The 24,564-nt window shown below is 41.5% G+C and overlaps 1 protein-coding gene across 2 annotated transcripts in view; it reads left to right on the top strand.

Moving 5' to 3' along the window:
- The window catches only part of LOC149162986 (mediator of RNA polymerase II transcription subunit 18-like), a 272,392-nt gene that overhangs the window by 246,740 nt on the left and 1,088 nt on the right, over nucleotides 1-24,564 (top strand). For both annotated transcript variants that reach the window (XM_089435864.1, XM_089435865.1), the window contains exons 3-4: nucleotides 23,760-23,859; nucleotides 24,023-24,080. In XM_089435864.1, coding sequence (XP_089291990.1) covers nucleotides 23,760-23,859; nucleotides 24,023-24,080 — 158 coding nt within the window. The remainder of the gene's footprint in view (nucleotides 1-23,759; nucleotides 23,860-24,022; nucleotides 24,081-24,564) is intronic.

The raw sequence follows: 24,564 nt of genomic DNA, 5'->3' as shown, positions 1-24,564 counted from the left end.
CCAAACTGAGCAGAAGCTAGCTGCTCAATCCAGTAAGCTTCTTACCAGACGCTGACTGTTCCCCGTGCCTAGAACCTTAGAATAACTCAAGCTCTTCCTGTGGATGATTCCCGTACATGATGTTCCTCCTTTAGAAATTCTTCCTTTCAATCCCCCTCCTCCCAAATCACTGTCCCGTGGTTTTATCCTGTTGTTTGGCGGTGGCCACTCTTCCTTCTGCAGCCCACCGCACAGCCTGCTGATGACACGCTCCTCCCTTACGCATTCCTCCCTTATCTCTTTTAAGGTCGTGAATGTATATGTTTTATGTTTTTGAAATCATATTATATTTTTATTAAAATATTCTTTTAATATAAACACTATATCGTATATATCACATTATGATTTAATATATCACATTAAACATTATAAACATTATGATTTAATATATCACATTAAAAAATTATTTTATTAATTTATTAATATAATTTTTATCAATAACCTGGAATATATAATTTATATAGTCCTCTTTTAAGATTTACCCATACATTAAGCAATATTGATCAATGAGTAGAACCTCTATTTAAAGAAGTGTCATGTTATTTAGCACCTAGTTAATTTAGTATATAATACTAGTGCGGTTTATGCGACACATGCATATGTAGCTATCATATGTATGTACCCTATGCTTGCTATTATTCTTGCGTTCTTTATATTTATAGATGGGTCGTTACAGTTTCCATGTTTGGAATTAGGGCATCACTTGAAGACTAGCGTATCACTTTTGATGTCTTCCTCCTTCATCAAAGACCCAGACATGGAGAGGAGGAGACTACACATGAAGAGGTGATCCGAATTGGATCCATAAAGAATTGTCAAAGAACCATGACTGTATCAGGGCGGGACAAATCTCTAAAGAATTCCAAAACAGCGATCAAAAACACCCTGAACCAGTGGCAATGGCAGCTAGCGTGGAATGACGAGGACCTCAGTCAAAGCGCGACCGAGGCCTATGGAGATTGCGCGGGAGGTCAAAGTAGCTCTTGGGAGGTTCGGATCAGGAAATTAAGGAGGTTTTTTATGCGCGATTAGCGTGCATCACTGGGCGAACAGGGCCAAAATGGAGGAAGCCCGAGCAAACGGACGCATAGGGAGCCGGAGAACTGCGGGCGAAAAGGCAAAAGCACTAAAAGTACAAAGGAGGGACCCTCGCTTTGGAAACCGGCAGTATTGATCGGGGTGCCCTCAAATAGTAAGTGGTTTTGGATGAGAGCGGAGCGATCCCACTCAACGATCGACACGTGGCAAGCGAAGGTGAGAGAAAACCGCCGTTGATCGCGCGCTAACGGTCGAGCAATGGCGTCGGATCTGGAGGCCCTAGATCTAACGGTTGAGATCGCGCCCAATGAAGGAAGCGGAACCGACAAAGGATTAAGCCACGTTTTAGAAAGATTTGAGGTCCGTTTGACCGCCACGGTGGAGAAAGACTTCATCCACAACGTAACTGAAGAAACGAACCGACGAAGCAGGCTGGCGTCGTTTAGAGGACATGTGGCCACTCCCTGAGCGCTGATGATGACGCCGAACAGGGAACTCAAAGCACAGCTGCAGAAGGCGAATCGACAAAGGCGGAAGAGGAACCAAACAGTCTTGGAAACGAATGGCTAAAAGCCATGAACAGAGGCAGAATACACAGTCGGAGACAGTCAGAGAGAGGGACAGAGAACCCCAAAGATAGAGAGACCAGAATCCTGAGAGGAGGATGGAACATAGAGAAAGAAGACAGTGAAGCAAAAGCAGAAAGAGGACAGAGGGGCGAGCTAACCAGACGCAGCGTCGAGCACCAAAGGCTTGAGAGATCCGAGCCATCCCAGAGAGGATCTGTCCGGACTGAGCACCACATTGGGCTCTCCACTGTAGACCAGAAGGTCACTGGTCCGGACTTAAACAAGAACGCAATAAATTACAGATATAACCATAAACACAGATATGCAGCGGAAATAATACTTCATTTCATTAATATAAAATACTGAAATATGCTTACAAACAGTAATGGAAATAAACCAGCTAGGGCGATGGTAGCTTATCTCTGAGAAGAGATGTGGTGGCTACATGCCTCTAAACTGTGTTACAATGAGGCTCGAAGGCCTATTTATTGTTGAGAAACAATGGAAAACCCTTACCATTCCAAAACCTAACCCTAGAAGATGAAACGCCAAACTGTGGGCCCCATTTGGGTAAATTGGTACATCAACTTCCCGGGGTCGTAACTTTGGCATACGATCTTCGTTTGACGCGTACAATAGCTCGTTAGAAAGATCTCTCCGAGCACTTTCACTTTGGGAAGGGCAACATCGGTTCGTGGACCCATGTTGCCCCCATATTTCCCAAAAAACGTCGTTTAGGGCCTCAAAACGGCTCCGGAAGTTCAGGACCCGAAAAACTACTAAAAATAGTAAGTTGTGCTACAATTAAGGAAACTAAAAATGCTAAGAGAAACAATGGTGGGGGTCCAGGTGGACTTGGTAGGTGGCCACCAATATCCACCTGGATCATTCTTCCCCCCTTAGGAAGCAATGGTCCCCATTGCGTTGAGTTTATCCATGAGATGAGGAAACTTTTGCTGAACTTGGTCCCTGGTGAGCTACTTGCCCTGGTGAAGGAGTTGGCCTGCTTTGACAACTCAATACAGTTGGATATTCTGTTGGCGAGTGTTCTTGATCTGTGTGTCCATGATCCGATTAGTTGCAGCTTGTTCCATGCAATCTGGATTTAATTCTGTGGGTGTGAGCTGTTTTGCAATGTCAGGTGTGTCTAGCAATGGTGGAAAGTATGGCCGAAGGCAGTCCACATTGAACACTGGGTGCAGGCCAAGGAATGGGGGAATGCTAAGCTCAAATGCATTGTCTCCCACAACCTTAGTAATGGTGAAAGGACCATATCGGAGTGGTCTCAGTTTCCAATAGGCTCCAGTAAGGCGTTCCTTTTGCAAATGCAACCAGAATTTGTCGCCCACCTGAAACTTGTGTGGCACCTGATGTTGATCATGTCGCTGCTTGTACTTGGCATTTGATTTCTCCAGAATGTCATGGACCTGCTGGCGAATATGTTGGATGTGCTCAATGAAGCTGGTTGCCTTGTCTGTTTCGGACTGGACATGAGCCAAATTTGTGAGAGTAGCTGCAAGTGGCATGGCCACATCAATGGGGCATAGTGGCTGGAATCCCAAGCTTACCTGAAAAGGGTTGTGGCCAGTCGAGTTGTGAATAGCTCGGTTGTAGCTATGCTGAACATAGGGGAGGCTCTCGTCCCATGTGCATGGATGCTTTGAGGTGTACATGCGCAGAATGTGTACAATCATCCTATTGACAACCTCTGTCTGGCCATCAGTTTGAGGATGGAAGGCTATAGACTTAGTGAGTTTGGTGTCCAGCATTGACCAGAGACTGGACCAAAATGAACTGAGGAACCGACTATCCCAATCCGAGATGATAGACTGTGGGATCCCAAAGTGCACCCACACTCATTCAAAGAAGAGTTTAGCAGTGGCTTCTGCTGTGATATTCTTCTTGCAGGCCGCCATAATGGCCATCTTTGAGAACCTGTCGATGACCACAAAAACACAGTCATTCCCATGCTTAGTGGAAGGAAGGCTTGACATGTAATCCATGGAGATGGATTCCCAAGGTCGACTAGGAGTAGGCAGCAGGGTATAGAGGCCTTGCTTCTTGATGGTCGGTTTGGCAATGGCACAGGCAGTACATGATCTGATGTACTTCCCAACATCCTGTCGAAGATTCGGCCAATAGAAATACTTTTGTAGTACTGCCACCATTTTCTCGACCCCGAAATGCCCAGTAGCCCGATTGTAGTGTGCTTCCCAAATCATCTTGGCACACTCGCTTGAAGGAACACAAAGGTGACCCACGTGGCATAACAGGGCATCCTGGAGGTGAAAATCTGGAACATGCCGACCCTCCAAGAGTGTCTGGTATGTGTGGCCGAATTCTGGGTCGCTTTTGTAGAGAAGTGGCCAATCAGAAGTCTCGTGCCCACAAGAGTTGAGCACGGTGGTTAACGCCATGATCAGTGGTCGACTGGGCAATCTGCATCATTATTGGTGTTGCCCTTCTTATACTTGATATTCAAATGGAACTGTTGCAGGTATGTAGACCACTTCTGATGGCGATCGTTCTGCAATTTCCCTTGGGTCTGTATGAATTGTAGGGGTCGGTGGTCTGTGTGGATGACCGTTTCCTTCCCCAAAATGTAATGCTTCCATTGTCGGCAGGCCTGCACAATGGAATACATCTCTTTATCATAAGTGGTATACTTTCGGACTGTGTCTGAGAATGTTTCACTGTGATATGCCATTGGATGCCCATGTTGAGTAAGGACTGCCCCAATAGCATAGTCAGAGGCATCTGTCTCGACCTCAAATGGTTGTTGCAAATATGGTAATGCGAGCACTGGTGCCGTGCAGAGGCGATCTTTCAACTCTATGAATGCCTTCTGTTGAGATTCAGACCAAAAGAATTTTGCTTTCGCTCCTCCCTTGGTGACTTGACTCAAGGGCCAAGTGATATGAGAAAACCCCAACACGAACCTGCGGTAGAAGTTGGCAAGACCTAGAAAGCTGCGGAGCTCTGTCAGAGTGGTTGGAGATGGCCAATCCCAAATGACTTGGATCTTGGCTTTGAACCTGGGTCATGCCAAAAGTGCATTTCTCCAAATTGGCACATAGTTTGTGTTGCCGCAGTGTTTGGAGAACCTGTCGGATGTGGTGGACGTGCTCTTCCCAACTCTGGCTGAAAATTAGAATATCATCCAAGTATACCACTACAAATGAGTTGGTGAATGGCCGCAAGATGTCATCCATTAGCCTCATGAAGGTTGCAAGAGCATTCGTCAACCCGAAAGGCATAACCAACCATTCGAAAAGGCCCTCCTTGGCTTTGAAGGCAGTCTTCCACACATTAGAGGGTTCGATTGGTACCTGGTGACATCCTGACTTCAGATCGATCTTGCTAAAATATTTTGCCCCCTTTAGTTGGTCTAGGAGGTCATCAATCCGGGGATCGGGTACCTATTACGGATAGTGATCTTGTTCAGCGCCCGCTAGTCAATACAAAGTCTCCAAGTCCCATCCTTCTTCTGTACCAACACGATCGGCTCCCACAAGGCGATGAACTCGAACGGATGTGACCTTTCTGCAGCAGCTCTTGAATCTGCGTCTTGATTTCATCATTCTCCAGAACGGAGTGCCGATAAATTGGTCCATTGGGTAGCGACGCACTTGGGGTCAGATCAATGGAGTGCTTGACCTGACAGTGCAGAGGAACCCCTGCGGGGGAGGTGAAGATGTCCTCGTACTCCTCCACGACCTTGTCCATCTGTAGTTGTCGTGCGGAGGGGCCCTGTCTAGAGGTCGTGGTCACCGTCTTCTTCTTTCATTGAGGGCGTATCATTAGGAAAACAAATTTCCCGGTTTTGGAAATGAGCTTATTGCATTGTTTTGCAGTAATCAAAGAGATGGCGGTAGGTGGTGCTACCTCTGGTATCCTGTACAACTTTTTTCCCAATGTAATAATAACAGCACGGGGCCTTGATTCATACACAGCATGTCGCTTCCACAAGTATGGTTGTCCTAATAATACATCACAAACTTCAAGGGGAGCAATGTCACACAATACCTCATCCGTGAAGGGCTTGATGTTATATGGAAGGCGACACTGCTGGCTCACGCGAAGATCCCGTCCTTGGTGAAGCCACCCAATGGTGTACGGTTGTGGATGCACTGTGGTCGGTAAGCCCAACCGCTTCACGACCTCTGCCGAAATGAGGTTCTTTTAGCTCCCACTATCGACAATGAACTGTAGCGGGGAGCCCTTTACCCACATCTGGGAGTGGAAGAGACGCTCATCCTCCTTTGGATTTTCGGGTTCATTTTTTTGGATCTTGGCGGTAGCAACAGTGGCGTTGGGATCCGCATCAATGATCTGCTTCTCTTTGTCATTCCCCTTGTCGGGTTCTGACTCAGAGTCGGAACATGCATCTGATTCTGAAACCCTTAGCTTAGCGACCAGTGACTGCTTGGCCCGACACTCACTTGTGTTGTGAGTGGAGCTCTTATGGAACTCACACCATTTTCCCATGTCCTTTTTCAGCTTCGCAACGTTGTTCTTTGCTTGCAGCTTTGGCGGGTTGTCTTGGGCTGCCCTGCCTTGGCTTTGTCCTTTGTTCTGTGGTTTAGGGGCACTTTTCCCTTGCTTCATATTTGCAGATGCGAATTCTCGCTTCTTTTGTTTAAACTTCTACTCGACCTTGACGGCATATCGATACGTTGTGCCGAGCGAGGAGATGTTCAGGAATTCTATTTCTTCTTGGATGTACTTGTGCAGACAACCGTGGTATTTGAGTATCAAATGATGTTGCGAATCCTTGATACCCAACTTTGTGCGAAGGGTATGGAAAAGATTGGTGAACTCCGGCACGTCTTGGTCCTTTCCCTGCTGCAGCGTGGTCCACTTTATGTATTCATCCTCATAGCTTCCGACAGGGTAGTACTGCTCTTTGATGGCATCTCGGAATGAATTCCAGGTGGGTGCGGCTGAAAATAGTGAGCCGGTATTTTCATCCTTCTGCTCGCAGTAGGTTTCCCACCAATCCTTGACGTGGGGGGCTGCTTTGAGAAGAGCGAAAACAATCTTTTCCCGACTCGAAAATTCATGAATAGAAAAATAACCCTCTAGCAGATTTGACCATTTATCTACGGCATCTGCGTCTATCTGACCCTCGAATATGAGGATTTCAAAATTAACTTGTATATTAAAGGGTGTGGCGTTTCCAAAGTAGCTGCTGGAAGCCGATGCGTCGCTTCTGGGTAGTCGTTGAAGGATCTGGGCAAAGCTGTCCATCATCACATTTCGTTGTCGCTCGAGGGTTTCTTCGAGCAAGATTTTGATAGGATCTCCTGCCCCCTCGTCTTTCTTCTCATCCGCCATGGGAAGCCGTCGGGATTTGCGAGGCTGGTCTTGCAAAGGTTCGACCAGTTCAAGCCCTAACTCCTTATATCTCGACCTCGTTGGGGACATGCAAAGAAAAACAGAGAAAAAGTAGACTGCTCTGATACCACTGATCCGGACTTAAACAGGAACGCAACAATCTACAAATATAACTATAAACACAGATATGCAGCAGAAATAATACTTCATTTCATTAATGTAAAATACTGAAATATGCTTACAAACAGTAATGGAAATAAACCAGCTAGGGCGATGGTAGCTTATCTCTGAGAAGAGATGTGGTGGCTACATGCCTCTGAACTGTGTTACAATGAGGCTCGAAGGCCTATTTATTGTTGAGAAACAATGGAAAACCCTTACCATTCCAAAACCTAATCCTAGAAGATGAAACGCCAAACTGTGGGCCCCGTTTGGGTAATTTGGTACATCAACTTCTCGGGGTCGTAACTTTGGCATACGATCTCCGTTTGACGCGTACAATAGCTCGTTAGAAAGATCTCTCCGAGCACTATCACTTTGGAAAGGGCAACATCGTTGCCCCCAGATTTCCCAAAAAACATCTTTTAGGGCCTAAAAACGGCAAACGGCTCTGGAAGTTCAGGACCCGAAAAACTGCTAAAAATAGTAAGTTGTGCTACAATTAAGGAAACTAAAAATGCTAAGAGAAACAATGGTGGGGGTCCAGGTGGACTTGGCAGGTGGCCACCAATATCCACCTGGATCAGTCACAGAGTTGGTAGGAAGAAGAAGTATGTGTACTCAAGTGGCTTGGGGAATCCAAAAACTACCCTGCCAAGCAAACCTGCTACAAGAGAACTCGCATTGAGTCCCTGCATTGTAATTCTCTGCTTAAAGACACAATAAAATAAGGCCACCATTGAGAGTTGGATCAGCTATGTAGCCCTGGAGAATAGGGTGAACTCCTTATTAACTTCTTGTGATTTGTGTTTGCTTACTGTATTTCTCTGTTGTCTTTCCATTTCAAATGTCTGTGTATTGGCAATCTGATCGATCCGTTGCTTAAATAACATAGAACACATACCAGCACATGAGTCTATAATACTTTTGCTTAATAAATCTTTAACTGATGTCACTCGTAGGGTGATTATCAAATCAAGTGGTATCAGAGCTCAAGGCTGTAAGGTTAGACAAGCTTGTGTTAGTTAGTTGTTGAATGCTTACTAGATCAAAGCTCAAATTATGATAAGGAGAGTTGGTGGAAACTAATCCTGAAATTGGGAGAGTCTATCCTCGGAAGACAATGTCAGAGGAAGGTTCTGTGGAGCTGGACCCTCAATTCATAGAAAATTTCCTAGCTATAAAGTCTATGGTAGAAGAAATGTATAGAGACTTTAGAAAGCATAAGGTTGAAGATTCATTAGGTTCTAAACAAGATAAAGAAGAAGATGAGTCTCACTTCCATGACTACTCCAAAGGAAAGGGGAAAGAGGAAAGCTTTATCACACCTCCTAATAGCCCTATGCATAATAAGAAAGCATCTTTGATTAAGCTAGATGTTAAATTTGATTTGCTTATATATGATGGAGAGTTAAATGCTGAAAAGTTGGACAATTGGATTAAACAAATTGATGTGTATTACAGGGTACAGAACATAGACTCAGACAAGAGTAAGATTCAACTGGAAAGCCTACGCCTAGGAGGCACTGCCTTGGTTTGGTGGGAAGGCAGAACCCAAGCTGATATGAAAAGACATGGTAAGACCATCTCTGTCTGGAGTGAATTTGTTGCTGCAATCAAAAAGCAATTCTATCCATTGGCCTACATGCAACAAGCCATGATGAGTTGGAAAATTCTTCGACAGTTGAAAGGGCAAAGTGTGCAAGGGTATACTCAAGAATTTAGAAAGAGAGCATTGATGTTGGGTATCTCATTAGACTCACCAGAGACTCTTTTGAAGTACATTGGTGGTTTACACAGCTACATGAGGCATACCATCCTCATGTTTAATCCCACTAGTATAGATGAGGTATTTGTACAAGCTACTCATCTAGAAGCTAGAGAAAAGAATGGAAATCCAAAAGTTGGGGGACCATCCCAACCCACTGTAAGCAAGAGCAAGGAGAAAAGAAAGCAGAAGTGGAAATCAAGGAAGGCTAACACTGCATAGAAAAGTAAAGCTTCATGCACTCACTGAAAAAAGGATGGGCATGATGATGAGCATTGTTGGATTTTGCATCTAGAGCTGAGACCTAAGAAGTCCGAGGGCAAAAAGAAGAAGACTGTTGCAGCTATTCAGAAAGATTTGGAGTCAGACTCAGGAGATGAAACAACTATAGCAGGCACAAGTATAAAAGGTAAGAATTCTGAAGCATCTACTAGTAATTCTGCTCAATCTGTTATTGATGAAGAAAATGAGAGAAAAAGACATGAGCTTTTCCATATTCGAGTTTTCTCCAAAAATCAAAATATTGATACTTTGTTTGATAGTGACTCACAAGTAAATCTGATTTCTGAAGCAATTGTAAAGAAATTTGGATTAGCAACTACACCTCACAAGAAACCATACCCATTAGGATGGTTGAATGATAAAGTACAATTACAAGTGACTAGACAGTGCAAACTCAAGTTTTCTTTTGGGTCAGCATTTGCAGATGAGGTTGAGTTAGACATAATTCCTTTGGATATATGTGGAATTGTTTTAGGAAGTCCTTACTTGTATGATAGAAAGGCTATTTTGTATAGAGCTGAAAACAAGTATCTACTTGTTAAAGATGGAATCGAATACTTTGTAAGAGCTCATAAGCTCAAGAATAATTATACTGTCATAAACTCAAGGCAGATGAAAAGAATGATAAATTCATGCAAACAATTCTTACTGATAGTTGTAAAAGAAAATAAACTTGATAAAACCAATGTATTTGAGGGTTGTAATGCTGAGCAACAAGCTGATATAGAAAAGGTTGTTTCAGAGTATGATGTCTTATTTCAAGAACCTAAAGGTCTGCCACCCAAAAAGAGAATAGTACATGATATTATTTTGCAGCAAGATGTTCCATTGCCTAACATTGGAATGTACAGGTTGTCTGCTTTAGAGAATTCTGAAATCAAGAAGCAGGTGCAGGAGTTGCTCGAGAAAGGGTTCATCAAGCCTAGCACATCACCATGTGGGTCACCAATCGTTTTGGTGAGAAAGAAAGATGGCTTGTGGAGAATGTGCATTGACTACCGAGCATTGAATAAGATAACAATAAAAAATTGTTATCCCCTTCCTCGCATAGATGATCTTTTAGATCAATTGAAAGACGTTGTTTATTTCACCAAGCTGGATTTGCACAGTGGATACCATCAGATCAGAGTTGCAGAGCAAGATGCACGGAAGACTGCTTTCAAAACGAAGCAGGGATTTTATGAATGGCTGGTTATGCCTTTTGGCTTAACTAATGCTTCTGCTACTTTCATGAGATTAATGAATGATGTACTCAGACCTTTTCTTGATGATTTTGTTATTGTGTATCTGGATGAGATTCTATTTTTTAGTAAAACGTGGGAAGAACATTTAAAGCATATTAAGCAGACATTAAATGTTTTGAAAAGAGAAAAACTTTATGTTAAACTCTCAAAATGTGAATTTGGCAAAACATCTCTAAACTACTTGGATCATATAGTAGGGGGAGGTGAATTGAAAATAAATCCCTCTAAAGTAGTAGTCATTGTGAACTGGCCTAAACCGAGGTCTGCTACAAAAGTGAGAAGCTTCTTAGGAGCAGCACAATATTGGAGGAAGTTCATTTCTAAGTTTTCCTCAATTGCAGCTCCCTTACATTCTTTAACAGGATTGAATAAGGTGTTTCAGTGGCGAGGCAAACATCAGAAAGCCTTCGACACCTTGAAAGAAAATATTAGTACAGCACCTGTACTAGCACTGCCAAATCTACAGAAACCATTTGAGATCCAAACTGATGCCAGTGACTATGCCATGGGAGCAGTATTGACACAGCACGGTAAACCCATATGTTATCATTCCGAGACTTTTAATCCTGTAGTAGTTAACTATCCTACATATGATAAAGAATTGTATGCATTAGTTCAGAGTGTGAAAAAGTGGAAACATTACTTAATAGGCAAAGAGACAGTAATACATACTGATCATCAGCCACTTCAATATCTACACTCCCAAACTAAGTTGCAGCAATCAAGACATTATAGATGGATGGGTTTTCTACAACAGTTTCATTTAGTCATCAGATATAAAAAGGGCATACATAACATGGTCGCAGACATGTTATCTAGACCCATTATAAATGCATCTACCATACTTAAGCATAATTCTGTACTACATGAAAGCTACATAGAACAATATGCTCAGGATATGGACTTTAAAGATGTATATGCAACTTTGAGTCAAGGCAAAAGAGTAGAAGAATTGGACTATCACATGAAGGACCAACTCTTATACCATTGTGGGAAACTTTGCATTCCACAAACTGAGAGGATAAAGATAATTAAGGAAGCACACACTTCTCTGATATCAGGTCACTCTGGGGTAAGTAAAACAGTTGCATAGCTGCAAAGATTTTGTTATTGGCCGAAAATGAATGAGACAGTTTCTAGATATGTAAGAGGGTGTGCTATGTGTGCTAAAAGCAAGTCCAGTAACAGAAAACTAGGCTTGTACACTCCATTGTTAGTTCCTTCTCACCCTTGGGAAAGTGTTTCCATGGATTTTGTTGGAGGACTGCCCAAATCTAGGAAAGGTTATGATTATCTATATGTTGTTGTGGATAGGTTCAGCAAAATGTGTATTTTGATACCTTGTAATAAACATATTACAGCTGAACAGACTGCAAAATTGTTCTTTGAACATGTATGGGTTCATTTTGGATTACCCACTTCCATTGTATTTGATCGAGACACCCGATTTGTGGGGAAGTTTTGGTCGAGTTTGTAGGAACTAATGGACACCAAACTAAAAAAAGCACAGTTTTTCATCCACAAACAGATGGCTAGACAGAAGTAGTAAACAGGACAGTGATCCAGTTACTGAGAGGTTATTGCAGCAAACATCCTAAGCTTTGGGATGAACACTTATGTTATGTGCAACATGCTTACAACAGAGCAAAGCATTCTTCTACACAGAAATATCCTTTTGAGACCTGTTTTGGTTTCACACCAAGGTCTCCTTTGGATTTTGTCTTTGGTAAAGATACCATGGTTGATGGACACAGTGATGTGGACAAGGCAACTAGGTTCATTGAACAGATCTAGGAGATCCACCAGGGAGTACAGGAACAGCTGGAAAAGAGCCAAGCCAAGTACAAGGCTAGGCATGACAAGCATCGGATGGAGCATAGTTTTCAAGTTGTTGACCAAGTCTAGTTGTATATCAGCAAGGACAGAATGCAAGGTGAAGGTAAAAAGCTAAAACCGATCAGGTATGGACCTTTTAGGATACTTGAGAAGATTGGTGAAAATGCTTTTCGCCTTGATTTTCCAGCTTACATGCATATCCACTCAGTCGTAAATGCAGATTGCTTGAGATTGTTTGAACCTTCAATGATTGAGGACCCTGAAGAGCAGAGTCAATTGCCTTCTATTGATGACCTGCTACCTAAATATCTTAATGAGTTGCAGGAAGACACAGTGCTGGACAGGAAGGTGAGGACGACGCGACCTTTTAGGATACTTGAGAAGATTGGTGAAAATGCTTTTCGCCTTGATTTTCCAGCTTACATGCATATCCACTCAGTCGTAAATGCAGATTGCTTGAGATTGTTTGAACCTTCAATGATTGAGGACCCTGAAGAGCAGAGTCAATTGCCTTCTATTGATGACCTGCTACCTGAATATCTTAATGAGTTGCAGGAAGACACAGTGCTGGACAGGAAGGTGAGGACGACGCGCAGGGGAGATGTTGAGTACCTTAGGATTGGGCTCAAAGGTTCGAAGCCAAGCAGTGCAAAGTGGATTGAGATTGGACAAGTGAGAAAACAATACCCTCACTTAGTCGATGCTTGAAAACCAACTTTTGGTGGTCCAAAAGCTTTTTCAGTGGGAAGGTCGTGATCTGAATTGGATCCATAAAGAACTGTCAAAGAACCATGACTGTATCAGGTCGGGACAAATCTCTAAAGAATTCCAAAACAGCGATAAAAAACACCCTGAACCAGTGGCAATGGCAGCCAGCGTGGAACGACGAGGACCTCGGTCAAAGCGCGCTGACGAGGCCCATGGAGATTGCGCGAGAGGTCAAAATAGCCCCTGGGAAGACCGGATCGGGAAAATAAGGAGGTTTTTGATGTGCAATTAGCGCTTAGCTGGGCGAACAGGGACAAAATGGGGGAAGCCCGAGCACACGGACGCATGGGGAGTCGGAGAACCGCGGGCGAAAAGGCAAAAGCACTAAAAGTACAAAGGAGGGACCCGCGCTCTGGAAACTAGTGGTATTGATCGGGGCGCCCTCAAATGGTAAGTAGTTTTGGACGGGAGCAGAGCGATCCCACTCAACGATCGACGCGTGGCAAGCGAAGGTGAGAGAAAACCGCCGTTGATCGCGCGCTAACGGTCGAGCAAGTCAACCGCGCGAAACGTGCGTATGGTGTCTGATTTGGAGGCCCCAGATCTAACGGCTGAGATCTCGCCCGATGGAGGAAGCGGAATCGACGAAGGGTTAACCCGCGTTTTAGTTGAGGTCCGTTTGACCACCACGGTGGAGAAAGACTTCATCCACGACGTAACTAAAGAAACGAACCGACGAAGCAGGATGGCACCGTTTAGAGGAGGACATGTGGCCACTCCCTGAACGCTGATGATGACGCCGAATAGGGAACTCCAAGCGCAGCTGCAGAAGGCGAATCTACAGAGGCGGAAGAGGAACCGAACAGTCTTGGAAACGAATGGCTAAAAGCCATGAACAGAGGCAGAATACACAGACGGAGACAGTCAGAGAGAGGGTTAGAGAACCCCGAAGACAGTGTTGTAGATCTAACCCAGAAATATAAGATAATAGCAATAAACCCAAGAAAGAACAAGATAAAAATAGATAGAAATGCTTATTTATTGATTCAAAACCCTTATGGTAGGGCAACACCATACATTCACTCCTTAAGGAAGGAGAGCACTCCACAAGCCATATGCCTGTTCATACAATAATCCTTCACTTCTTCCTTGACATGGAGTCTCTAGCCTCTATATAGGCTTCATACATACAATACCATGGGTCATTACCATGGTTCCCGCATACCATCAAACTAATACCATGGGCTCATTACATTATTATTAACTACTTGTGGTCCCTTACATGATATGGGTTAGCCACCTTATTTATTACTATGGCCCATCCCATTATTACATTATTACCTTGGGTACCTCCCTTGGTACCCCATATTATCCCTCCTAGGTATATAACATTCCACCCCCCTAAGCATGTTTCGTCCCTAAAACATGGGAAGAACACAAATAATAAGATCTACTCAAAAGAGTAGTCCACTGATACCATGCACGTGCATCTAGCCATCCAAGAGAAAGGTGAACCCTCAATCTCGCTGATGCCTCGCTCGCTTGAGATGGAAGTTGACCATGGCAGCTCTTCTATGTTGATGTGTAGTAGGTGGATCTTCTCTCCTCACTATCCGTCATACGGGGGTTGTTGTCCTTGTGACTACTTGGTTTCCATCTTGATGGTTGTCTTGCGGGGTGATGTGGGTGATGATATGTTGAAGTTTTAACCCACGATGTCTTTTTCTTTAATTCACCCTGCTGTGGTGCCTGTTGTGGTGTCTTCTTTTCCAATATGCTTCAACCACTGAACTCTCATCATATGTGTCAGCACCTGTTACCTTTTCGGCTTCAGCCTCTGTTTGTGTTTGATTGTCGACCATCAACTGCTCATCATCTGATATGTCAGTCCCTGGAACATCTTCTGCATCAACCTCCGTGGACTCTACCTGTTTATTGATGGAAATATCCTGTAATGTAATTTTCTTCTTTCTATACCAGAGCTTTAGGAATTTCTTTTGCACATTAATATTGATAGTACCCACAGATTCCATCCAAGGATATCCCAAAACAACATCCATATTATCCATCTCTGAAGTATAAAAATCACCATGCAACACATACTTATCCATAGAAATCTTCAAATCCTTATACACTTGAACATCCTCATCCTCCACCTGTGTGTTTTTAATGTTTTTGGCAGGAACTTGCAATTTTTTTGCCAAATTAACATGGATGAAATTATGCTTGCAACTAGGATTTATAGAAACAATGATCTTCTCTTTCTGAATCAATCCATGAACCTGCAATAAGGATATACCAGTAGGAAATAACCCCACATGTTTCCCCTTATCTTGTTTTCTAGTCTGAGACCATTTGTCCATAAGGAGTTTTTCCATTTCTTCATTTGAGAATTTGGACAAGCCTATAATGCCCAGTGAGTTCCACCATATGGCGGCCTCTTCTTTCAAACCAAGTGGTACCATAAACTTCCATCTCTCCTCAAATATTTTATTTAGGTTTTGTATGAATTCTTCAATAGTAGGGCTATCATCTTTTCCAATAAAATTTTCCATGAAGAGGGTTTGAAAAAAATTCACTTGGCGAAAATTTGAAATGGCCACAATTCCATCAATATTGCTCAGAATCCTTATTATGACCTGTTTTTGGAAATGGAACAACCCTTCTGCATCTGCCCATGTGATAGAAATCCTGATCCAGACACTAGAATTTCAGATCTGTGCTGCAACTCTTCCGCCGTCACCAAAATTTCTGCAAAAAAACACTGATTTTAAATCAGCGATATCTCCCTCATCTGGACTCCGATTCGATTGATTTTTTTTTTGAATTTGGGTATTTTTTCACAAAGAATCCAGATCTACAATTAGATTTTTCAGCTTGTGCACCAGGACTTCCAGATCTCCGCCGCAAACTCGCTTCCCTGAAAAATTGTCTGCAACCCCACTGATTTTTAGATCAGCGATATCTCCTTCATTCGGACTCCGATTCAACCGATTTTTTTTTTTGAAATCGGCTATTTTTTCACAAAGAATACAGATATGCAATTAGATTTTGCAAATCTTGCACCAAAACATATAGATCTGATCTGCAAACTCGCTGCTCCCGAAATCCTGCAAAAAGTTAAAAAAATTCTCCACTTTTGTGCCCAAGAAAGTGCTCTGATACCATTTGTTGTAGATCTAACCCAGAAATATAAGATAATAGCAATAAACCCAAGAAAGAACAAGATAAAAATAGATAGAAATGTTTCTTTATTGATTCAAAACCCTTATGGTAGGGCAACACCATATATTCACCCCTTAAAGAAGGAGAGCACTCCATAAGCCATATGCCTGTTCATACAATAATCCTTCACTACTTCCTTGACATGGAGTCTCTAGCCTCTATATAGGCTTCATACATACAATACCATGGGTCATTACCATGGTTCCCTCATACCATCAAACTAATACCATGAGCTCATTACATTATTATTAACTACTTGTGGTCCCTTACATCATATGGGTTAACCACCTTATTTATTACTATGGCTCATCCCATTATTACATTATTACCTTGGGTACCTCCCTTGGTACCCCATATTATCCCTCCTAGGTATATAACAGACAGAGAGACCAGAATCCTGAGAGGAAGACAGAACACAGAGAAAGAAGACAGTGAAGCTTAAGCAGAAAGAGGACAGAGGACCGAGCTGACCAGAGGCAGCGTCGAGCACCAGAGGCTTGAGAGTTCTGAGCCATCCCAGAGAGGATCTGTCTGGGCTGAGCACCACATTAGGCTCTCCACTGTAGACCAGAAGGTCACAGAGCTGGTAGGAAGAAGAAGTTTGTGTACTTAAGTGGCTTGGGGAATCCAAGAACCACCCTGCCAAGCAAACCTGCTACAGGAGAACTCGCATTGAGTCCTTGCATTGTAATTCTCTGTTTAAAGACACAATAAAATAAGGCCACCACTGAGAGCTGGACCGGAGATGTAGCCTTGAGAATAGGGTGAACTCCTTATTAACTTCTTGTGTTTTGTGTCTGCTTACTGTATTTCTTTGTTGTCTTTCCATTTCAAATGTCTGTGTATTGGCAATCTGATCGATCCGTTGCTTAAATAACACAAAACACACACCAACACATGAGTCTGTAATACCTTTGTTTAATAAATCTTTAACTGATGTCACTCATAGGGTGATTATCAGATCAAGAGGTGTGTCCCAAATGATTTCAAGTCCTTTATATTTATACTGAAAACGTAGAGGTTGAATAGACACGTTGGTTGGGCTTCTGAGCCTACATAAGATGTTGGCCGACTTAACAACTTGTCCATAACATAAATAAATTCATAACTTCATAAATACTTATTGGAATCAGATGATCTTTAGATCAATCCTACACCTCTCGATGAGAGGGATCCAATAAAAATATCAGTTGTCACAAATAAGCTGACCCACATGGAATTTGGCCCTAGTTGCCAATTTTAACAACTTTGCCTAGATCCTTCAGCAGCTACCCAGAGGCGATGCATCGGCTTCCAGCAGCTACTTTGGAAACGCCACACCCTTTAAGGTACAAGTTAATTTTGAAATCCCCATCTTCGAGGGTCAAATAGACGCAAATGCTGTAAATAAATAGTTAAATCTGCTAGATGGGTATTTTTCTGTTCATGAATTTTCTAGTCGGGAAAAGATTATTTTCGCTCTTCTCAAAGCAGCTCCCCACGTCAAGGACTGGTGGGAAACCTACTGCGAGCAGAAGGATGAAAGTACAGGCTCACTATTTTCAACCGCACCCACTTGGGATTCATTCCGGGATGCCATCAAGGAGCAGTACTACCTTGTCAAAAGCTATGAGGACAAGTACATAAAGTGCACCACGCTGCGGCAGGGAAGGGACCAAGATGTGTCGGTGTTCTCAAACAGTTTTCATACCCTTCGCACACAGTTGGGTATCAAGGAATCTGAGCTACATTTGGTACTCAAATACTGTGGCTGCCTACACAGATACATCTAGGAAGAGATGGAGTTCCTGAACATCTCCTCGCTCGGCATGGCATACCGATATGCTGTCAAAATCGAGCAGAAGTTCAAACAGAAGAAGCGAGACTTTGGATCTGCGAATCCGAAGACCAAAGGTCAAAGCCAAGGCGGGGTGACCCAAGACAACCCGTCGAAGCCGCAAGAAAAGAGCAACACCACAAAATCAAAGAAGGACACAGGAAAGTGGTGTGAGTTCCACAAGAGCCCCACTCACAACACAAGTGAGTGTCGGACCAAGCAGTCGCTGGTAGCCGGTTGAAGGCTTCAGAATCAGATGCATGTTCCGACCCTGAGTCATAACCCAACGAGGGGAATGGCAAAGGGAAGAAGATCATTGATGCGGAGCCCAGCGTCACTGTTGCCACCGCCAAGATCTAGAAGACTGAGCTCGAAGATCCAGAGGAGGGGGAGCGTCTTTTCCACTCACAGATGTGGGTGAAGGGTTTACCACTGCAATTCATTGTCGACAGTGGCAGCCAAAAGAACCTCATTTCAGTAGAGGTTGTGAAGCGGTTGGGCCTATCGACTACACCACACCCGCAGCCGTACAGTATCGGGTGGCTTCACCAAGGATGAGATCTCCGAGTTCTCCAGCAGTGTTGCCTTCCCTACAACATCAAGCCCTTCACAAACGAGGTATTGTGTGATGTTGCACCTCTAGATGTTTGTGATGTACTATTTGGCCAGCCATACTTGTGGAGGCGACATGTTGTGTATGAGTCAAGGCCTTGCACTGTTATTATTACTTTGGGTAATTCATTATATAGGATACTGGAGGTAGCCCCACCTACTGCCACCTCTTTGATCTCTGCTAAGAAATGCAGCAAGATCGTCTCCCAGACTAGGAAATTCATTTTCTGTCTGGTTCGCTCCCAAAGTAAGGGGAAGATCGTAGCCACATCCATGACCCCCGCGAAGGGTTCCTCCACGCAGCAGCAGTAACAAAGGGATACAGTCATGACAGAACACAGGAACAACTTCTCCTCACCCACAGGGGTACCACACAAGTTTTAGGTGGGCGACAAAGTCTGGTTGCATCTGCAGAAAGAACGCCTGACAAGAGCCCATCAGAAGCTCAGACCACTCCGACATGGTCCTTACAACATTACCAAGGCTATGGGAAACAATGCTTTGGAGCACAACATTCCTCCATTCCTTCGCTTGCACCGAGTGTTCAATGTGGAATGCCCTCGACCATGCTTCCCACCATTACTAGACACATCAGAGATTACAGAACAGCTCACCAGGGACCAAGCTCAACAGATGGAGGAACTTAATGCAATGGGGACCATTGCTTCCTAGGGGGGAGGAATGATCCAGGTGGATGTTGGTGGCCACCCACCTATTCCACCTGGACCCCCACAATTGTCTCTGTCAGTTTTTCAGTTTCCTTATTTGTAGCACAATTTACTATTTTTAGCAATTTTTCGGGTCCTGAACTTCCGAAGCCATTTTGAGGCCCTAAACGACGTTTTTTTGGAAAATTTGGGAGCAACATGGGTTTATGAACTGATGTTGTTCTTCCCAAAGTTATAGTTCTCGAATAGATCTTTCTAACGAGCTATTGTACGCATCAAATGGAGATTGGGTGCCAAAGTTACGACCCTGGGAAGTTGATGTACCAATTTACCCAAAACAGGGCCCACAGTTTGGCGTTTCATCTTCTAGGGTTATGTTTTTGGATGTTTAGGGTTTCCATTGTTTCTCAACAACAAATAGGCCTTCGAGCCTCATTGTAACACAGTTGAGAGGCATGTAACCGCCACATCTCTTCTCATAGATAAGCTACCATCGCCTTAGCTAGTTTATTTCCATTTCTATTTGTAAGCATATTTCAGTATTTTACATTAATAAATGAAGTATTATTTCCGCTGCATATTTGTATTTATGGTTATCTCTGTAATCTGTTGCGTTCCTGTTTAAATCCGGATCATCCAGCTATTGTAGATTCTTTAGAACTGATATAAGGTTCTGGTTCTAGTTCTAAGATTGGGTTTTCAACTTCCTCTAGTTCCTCTGGTTCTTCTATTAATGGTTTGAAGTAGGTTTCTTCTTCCTCTTCCTCGGTAGGAACTTCCAACTCTTGAGCTAGAAATTGTTCTCCAGTTGAAGATAGGAAAATTATTCATGTTGTTGGGGATAGGGGATCTTCTTCTATTATGGCTTTTGTTGATGAAGTTGTTGAATCTCTAGGTTGGATTTCGAATCTTAATACCTCAGGAAGTTTATGTTTGCCTGCTATGGATGGAATTCGAGTTTGTTTGGGTGGTGTGGCACTACGAGGTCGTGGTGGGGTAAGTGATGTTGTTGGAATTAAGCTCTTTCCTCTACCTACAAATCTACTCCTAAAGTCTCTTTCCCTATGCATGTCATGTTTTTTTTATTGTTTGTTATATATTTTTTTTAGCTAAAAGAAATCAAGACTTCTATTTACACTTCCCCGGCAACGGTGCCAAAATATTTAGTCAATTTAATGTTCTTAAATTGCTTACATAAATTTTGTAAACTTGTGAAGTGCAAGTGCACTATATATGCTAGAAGCATTTTTGAGTTTATTAGAATGATAATTGTGTTTGTTTTAAGGATTTTCTTTATTCTTATGTTCCTAATGAAATTGAAGATTTACAATTAAATTCCTATGGTCAATTCTAAAAAAAATAAAGAAAAAAAAAAAAAAAAAAAAAAAAAAGAAGAAGAAGAAGAAGAAGTAAAACAAGCTATCATGGTCTTATTTAACTAACTGTCGTTAGTTTCAAAAGAACTACTACGCAAGGTAATGGAAAAGCAAAACTATTTTGTTAATTCTATGAAAAATTCTTTAAGATAAATTGTGTTTTTGAAAAGAAACTGAAAAGAAAGTTATTCTAAAATCTATGAATAAACTACTTATGTTCTAGAAAGACAATTGTTTATTTCTCTAAAAGAAAATCGTTTCTATTCTAGAATGAATTTATAAAGCATCCTATGTTGAGATCTCCATACTGCAATTAACAATTTTACTTGAAATAATAAAACAAAAACAGAAGGAATATGATCTAATCAAAAGTATTTGCTATGAAAAGAAGAAGATTATATACAGGTTTCTATTTTAAAAAGCATATAAACGATTGAAATTGGTAGATAGCAAACGAAAGACTATAAACAAATAACTACAAAGAAATTGAAGCTGCTATAATGCAATTCTGGAAATAACGAAAACGAAATGAACTGAGCTAAAAATAAAAGATTGAACCTCGACTATTCGTAGGGCCCTCCACAAAACAGTAGGTTTAGAATTTTAATTCAACAGTTAACTGTGAATGAGATTGACGAGAATACTTCTTCAATTAAAAAGAATAGAGTTATAAAACTTCAAACTGTCAATTAAAGATTACATATGCATCCTTGCTTTCTGTTTACAAAGTTATATATATACTATATAGGACTTGTGCTCAACAGATTGAGACTTTTATGCCTTATAAAACTTAAAACAATCTAATCTGAATTCTATAACGGAGAAATAATGTTTCTCGGCGATTTGCTATCTGGAAAGCAAATTAGAGAGTCGTGATCTATCTGAACTCTCGTTGCTCCATTCATCCACGTATTGACTTGCTTCTTTGACTGTGCCATTGGGCAATTTCCTTGATGATTTGGCTCGAGCGAATAGGAGGAGATCCATGAGGAAAACAATCCTCATCTGCCCATGTGCTTCTTTGCTTGGCTGGCGTACTGGAATCTGGCAAATCATGGAGATAGCTACAGAATCATGAAACAGCTTCAGAATCACATTAATTTTGTAGCTTTTGCAATCTTTTTAACTTAATAATAAAGCACATTAATAAATATGAAAAATAAGACATCTAGTACCTTACCATGTCAAAATCTATAGTTTACTGTTTATTGGAGTTGATAGCAATAATCAAAAGAGGAAAAATGGATGGAAAAGGTGTCAAAAACAAAACAGTAATGAGACTCTACAATGTCCAAGGAACAAAAAGTTTTCTTCTATAGGTAACCCACTTTTTGGTGGGTAACAGGTCCAAAGTGAGTGATTGGGTGAGATGACAATTACACCTTTACGTGTTGTAACAACCCATCTCAAATCACGAACAACTTAGCAATATTAGCATGCATGTGAGGCATACATATGATAGCTACATATGCATGCAGCATATACATTGCACTAGTATATATATATATATATATATATATATATATATACATCGACTATATATCGACTATTCATGGAGAACATCTAAATATAAGATAAATGAATTAATTATCAAAGGTGTAAATTAAATACCTAATTCTCGTAAATAGAAGAAATATACACTCAGTAAGAAATATAGTTGAGTTTATTCATATGTTTACGTATATAACCCAAAATGTGTACTAATAAACTAAACCCATAAACCTTATGATTAAACTTGATATTTTATAAAACATAAAATAATATGTAATATTTAAAATCATCATGGTCTTATACTATTTAAATTAAATTACCAACTGTCATAATTAAAATAACACCTTTCGATGTTGTGAGAATCTGATTCAATTAAAGGCAAATATCATGACAAAGCAGTCACCGCCTAACAAAATCTTATCATTTCATAAAGGCGGTGAACAGATGCGTAGAGGGGGAGGAACCTCTGCTATTTAAAGGGAGGAAGGAGGATTTCAAAGGGGGGTTGTTCTTTGCCTGTGGATGGGGAAGGTTGTATTTACTGTGAGTGGAAAAACTGAACCGGGTGTTGTTGAAGGAAGAAGGAGAGTGTTGTTGAAGGAAGAAGGAGAGGAAATTTATCCATACTACTTATAATTCGGAACTATTGAGCCTTACTTGTTTTGAAGTCTCTGGGCACGGGGAACGGTATGCATCGGTTGAGAAGCATACTGGATTGAGTATCTAGGTATACTCGGTTTGGCTGGGTGGTTTTGGTCATTCGGTAACGAGAGCGCTGGAGAAGTTCTGCAGCATCCTCATCGCAACAGCCATAGCAGATCAGGTAAGTACTTCGTCAAATCTATTAATACCATTTCAGACAGTTTCAACAATCTTTACAGTTTCACAGTTCAGTAATGGCTCTTAATTTAGTACGGCCACTACACGTGTTTAATTTGATTCTTTTCGTTTTCGAGTGACAACAGATTCGTGGGACATTATTTATATGCATGATGTACATGTTGCACAATTTTACCCCTTTCCCTAGGTTATAGGTTGTCTTCTTCCACTAGAATGTGCTCCCTAATGAAGATATCCTCATAAATGATGTTGTCCTCCCTAATAGGATATCCTCATTAACGAAACCTCATATTTTCTAAGTCATTTTCTAGTTTCTGTAACATCCTCACCGATAACTTTTTATACTTCATTAATTTCATTGCTCTTTCTGCATGCTGTTTATGTTATCCAAACTGTTTACTTCCAAAACATCCTTAATTTTAAATGTTAAAATCACCAATAAAATCTTCTATGCATAAATCGAATTTGAATTTTTTAATTTAAATTTCATTCTTTAAACAAACAACATTACCATCCTTGAATATTCAAAGGGAACATGAATTCAACATTACTACCCCTAAATGGCTCCTTCTGATAATTCTATTTATCTTGATTAAGTTGTCCGTGTTCCAATGCAGGCATTTAAAAATATATTTAGCTAATATATGTCTAGCCAGTTTAGTTCTAAAATCTGTCTAGCCACTGTAGTTCCTGTTCATGAGTTTTTCTTATTTGCTATTAACACTCGATATGGATTGTGCTCTAAACGCAGCACGTGAAAGCTTTGGAAGTTCTTCTACAAGGTATCAGTGGAACTAAGAAGAAGAAAGTGAAGGTGCATGAGATAGTTCTAAAAAGTGTACGAAATCTCGGTAAGTTCATTTTCCATGGTTGATTGAATATCCCTCTATACAATGACAGGTATAAGATTTGGGTGATATTTTCTGTATATCATTTTGCATTTAGATGATCTTCTATGTAGAAATGTCTAGTTATTTGATTTATAGGACTGCTCGATGGAGTTTCTATTTGCAGGGAAATCGGTGCAGGAGTTGCGCCTCCATTGCTCTTTAGAAGAGCCCCAGCCTTCATGGTATGCATTATCATTTACTGTCTCTTGACCATTCACATAGTTTATGAAATTTTATTGAAGATAACATTGATCGACTTCTCTTTGGTGACAACTTCGAAAATGGGATCTAATTAGCTGAGTCTTTAATATGTACTACAAGTAAATAAATGAATTAGAAGAGAAAAAAACACAGCCAAAAATCGAGTATTCTGAGTGGAAACTAGGAAATACTTTTAAGAACTGCAGAACGCAAACAATCATAACCTTTAATAAGTTTTTTCTCTGTAGTTAATATTATAGTATATGGTAATTTCTTAATGAAACAGTTCTATTAACCAACTTTGTTGAGCTATGGTGGAACCTTCTCTACAAGTGGAATTGCGCCAAAATGCATATGGTGAAGTCTCTAATGCGCTTGGAAGTAGCATTTTTTAAATGCTCTCAATGATACTAGAAAATATATAAACGATTCAGAGTCTCTTTCGGGACAGCTTCATGTATCTCT

This window comes from Pinus tabuliformis, chromosome 5_2, assembly GCF_031772625.1.
Source record: "Pinus tabuliformis cultivar Carrire ecotype Pingquan chromosome 5_2, CPIR1, whole genome shotgun sequence".
In the NCBI taxonomy this organism is placed as follows: Eukaryota; Viridiplantae; Streptophyta; class Pinopsida; order Pinales; family Pinaceae; genus Pinus; species Pinus tabuliformis.
This window is presented reverse-complemented; position numbering and strand designations above follow the sequence as displayed.